Below are 3389 nucleotides of genomic sequence, written 5' to 3' on the forward strand. Positions count from 1 at the left end.
AACTGCCTCTATGTCTTGGCTATTGTAAACAATGCTGCAAAACGTGGGGTGCCTATATATTTCCAGTTAGTGTTTTTGTCTTCTTTGGTTAAATACCAGTAGTGGAATTAATTGATCATGTGCTATTTCTATTTTTAATTTTTTGAGGAACCTCCATACAGTCTCCACAGTAGCTGCACCAGTTTGCATTCCCACCAACAGTGCACAAGAGTACTCTCTTTTCCACATTCTCACCAACACTTGTCATTCATTTCTTGTCTTTATACTAACCATTCTTTTTATTTATTTATTTATTTATAAAATAAATTTATTTTTTATTGGTGTTCAATTTGTCAACATACAGAGTAATACCCAGTGCTCATCCCATCAAGTGCCCACCTCAGTGCCCGCCACCCAGTCACCCCCAACCCCCACCCACCTCCCCTTCCACCACCCCTAGTTCGTTTCCCAGAGTTAGGAGTCTCTCATGTTCTGTATCCCTTTCTGATATTTCCCACTCATTTTTTCTCCTTTCCCCTTTATTCCCTTTCACTATTATTTATATTCCCCAAATGAATGAGACCATATAATGTTTGTCCTTGTCCGATTGACTTATTTCACTCAGCATAATACCCTCCAGTTCCATCCACGTTAAAGCAAATGGTGGGGATTTGTCGTTTCTAATGGCTGAGTAATATTCCATTGTATACATAAACCACATCTTCCTTATCCATTCATCTTTCAATGGACGACACCGTGGCTCCTTCCACAGTTTGGCTATTGTGGACATTGCTGCTATACACATCGGGATGCAGGTGTCCCGGCGTTTCATTGCATCTGTATCTTTGGGGTAAATCCCCAGCAGTGCAATTACTGGGTCGTAGGGCAGGTCTATTTTTAACTCTTTGAGGAACCTCCACACAGTTTTCCAGAGTGGCTGCACCAGTTCACATTCCCACCAACAGTGTAGGAGGGTTCCCCTTTCTCCACATCCTCTCCAACATTTGTGGTTTCCTGTCTTGTTAATTTTCCCCATTCTCACTGGTGTGAGGTGGTATCTCATTGTGGTTTTGATTTTATACTAACCATTCTAATTAGTGTGAGGTGATAGTCTTATTTTTTGGAAGTCACATAAATGGAATTATTTTATTTCCTTCTCAGATTGTTCATTCTTTGTATGTAGAAATGCAACTGGTTGTTTGAGGGTTGGCTCTATATGCAGTTACTTGGCTGAATTGATTTATTAGTTCTGTCAGTGTTTTGTGGGATTTTTAGGATTTTATACACATAAGATCACACTGCATGCATAGTTGATTTCTTCCTTTCGAGTTTGGTTGACTTTTATTTCATTTTCTTTCTTTAATTGCCTGGCTAGAACCACCAGTGTTATGTTGAGTAGAAGTTTGTGAAATCAGATGCGGTGTTCCTAATCATAGGGGAAAAATGCTCATTGAGTATCATGCTTGCTATGAGCTTTTCATGAACAGCTTTATGTTGAGATAGTTTCCTTCTATTCCTAGTTCTTAGTGTTTTATCAAGTTCTTTTTTTTAAATTTTATTTATTTATGATAGTCACATAGAGAGAGAGAGAGAGAGAGAGAGAGAGAGAGGCAGAGACACAGGCAGAGGGAGAAGCAGGCTCCATGCACCGGGAGCCCGACGTGGGATTCGATCCCGGGTCTCCAGGATCGCGCCCTGGGCCAAAGGCAGGCGCCAAACCGCTGCACCACCCAGGGATCCCAATGTTTTATCAAGTTCTATACACAAATATAAAGATTAATTTCTTGATGCAGAATATAAACAATAATGTATCTCTCAATTAGTAATGAATGATTGTGTCATGTTGTTTTTCTTATTTTGGTAGTCCTGTCCACTACATGGAACTAGAGAATGATACACAAATTTCAGAATTTCTTCTTCTGGGATTTTCAGAGGAACCAGAATTGCAGCCCTTCCTCTTTGGACTGTTCCTGTTCATGTACTTGGTCACCATACTTGGGAACCTGCTCATCATTCTGGCTGTCAGCTATGACACCCACCTCCACACCCCCATGTACTTCTTCCTTGCCAACCTGTCCTTTGTAGACATCTGTTTCACCTCCACTACAGTCCCCAGGATGCTGGTAAATATACAAACACAGAGAAAAGTCATAATTTATGAAAGCTGCATCATGCAGATGTACTTTTTCTTACTTTTTGCTGGTTTGGACAACTTTCTTCTGAGTGTTATGGCCTATGACCGATTTGTGGCCATCTGTCACCCCCTGCACTACATGGTCACCATGAACCCCCAGCTCTGTGGACTGCTGGTTCTGGTGTCCTGGATCATGAGTGCCCTGCATTCTTTGTTACAAACATTAATGGTGTTGCGGTTGTCCTTCCATACAGAGGTGGAAATCCCCCACTTTTTCTGTGAACTCAATCAGATGATCCAGCTTGCCTGTTCTGACACCTTTCTTAATAACATGGTGTTGTACTTTGCAGCTATGCTGCTGGCTGGTATCCCCATGGCTGGGGTCCTCTACTCTTATTGTAAGATAGTTTCCTCTATACGTAGAATCTCATCAGCTCAGGGCAAGCATAAAGCATTTTCCACCTGTGCATCACATCTTTCAGTTGTCTCTTTATTTTATTGTACGAGCCTAGGTGTGTACCTTAGCTCTGCAGCTACCCAGAGCTCCCACTCAAGTGCAGTAGCCTCAGTGATGTACACGGTGGTCACACCCATGCTGAATCCCTTTATTTACAGCCTGAGGAACAAAGATATAAAGGAGGCACTAAGTGTGTTTTTCAGAGGGAAGACATAAAAAGGCTATTTTTCTTTCTTTTTTTTTTAAATTTTTATTTATTTATGATAGTCACACACACACACACACAGAGAGAGAGAGAGGCAGAGACACAGGCAGACGGAGAAGCAGGCTCCATGCACCGGGAGCCCGACGTGGGATTCGATCCTGGGTCTCCAGGATCACGCCCTGGGCCAAAGGCAGGCGCCAAACAGCTGCGCCACCCAGGGATCCCAAAAGGCTATTTTTCAACTAGTATCTGTGATTGCAGGCTTAATGCCTGATAGCCAGAAATTGTGATTCTTTATCAAATCATGAAAGAAGAACTTAATCCCTCTATTTTCCTGGAGTTTCAATTTTTCTAAATTTCAACTGCATTATCAAATATTTTTTTAAATATTTTAATTTATTTATTCATGAGAGACACACAGAGAGAGGCAGAGAGAGAAGCAGGCTCCATGCAGGAAGCCTGATGTGGGACTTGATCCCAGAACTCCGGGATTATGCCCTGAGCCAAAGGTAGATGCTCAACTGCTAAGCCACGCAGGCATCCCCTGCGCTATCAAATTTAACTAAGTCCCTTTGTTGTTCTTTCTGGTCCTTTTGATAGCCAACGATTTTCCT

At 42.0% G+C, this 3389-nt stretch overlaps 1 protein-coding gene across 1 annotated transcript; it reads left to right on the forward strand.

Moving 5' to 3' along the window:
* Positions 1 to 1856: 1856 nt before the first annotated feature.
* LOC140611424 (olfactory receptor-like protein OLF4) lies at positions 1857 to 2786 on the forward strand. The gene has a single exon (XM_072788187.1). The coding sequence runs from the start codon at positions 1857 to 1859 to the stop codon at positions 2784 to 2786; it is 930 nt and encodes a 309-aa protein (XP_072644288.1).
* Positions 2787 to 3389: the final 603 nt, after the last annotated feature.

Source organism: Canis lupus, chromosome 19, assembly GCF_048164855.1.
Source record: "Canis lupus baileyi chromosome 19, mCanLup2.hap1, whole genome shotgun sequence".
NCBI classification, from domain to species: Eukaryota; Metazoa; Chordata; class Mammalia; order Carnivora; family Canidae; genus Canis; species Canis lupus.

Coding starts and splice junctions, on each gene's coding strand:
- LOC140611424 (XM_072788187.1), top strand. CDS start 1,857: ATGGAACTAGAGAATGATACACAAATTTCAGAATTTCTTCTTCTGGGA.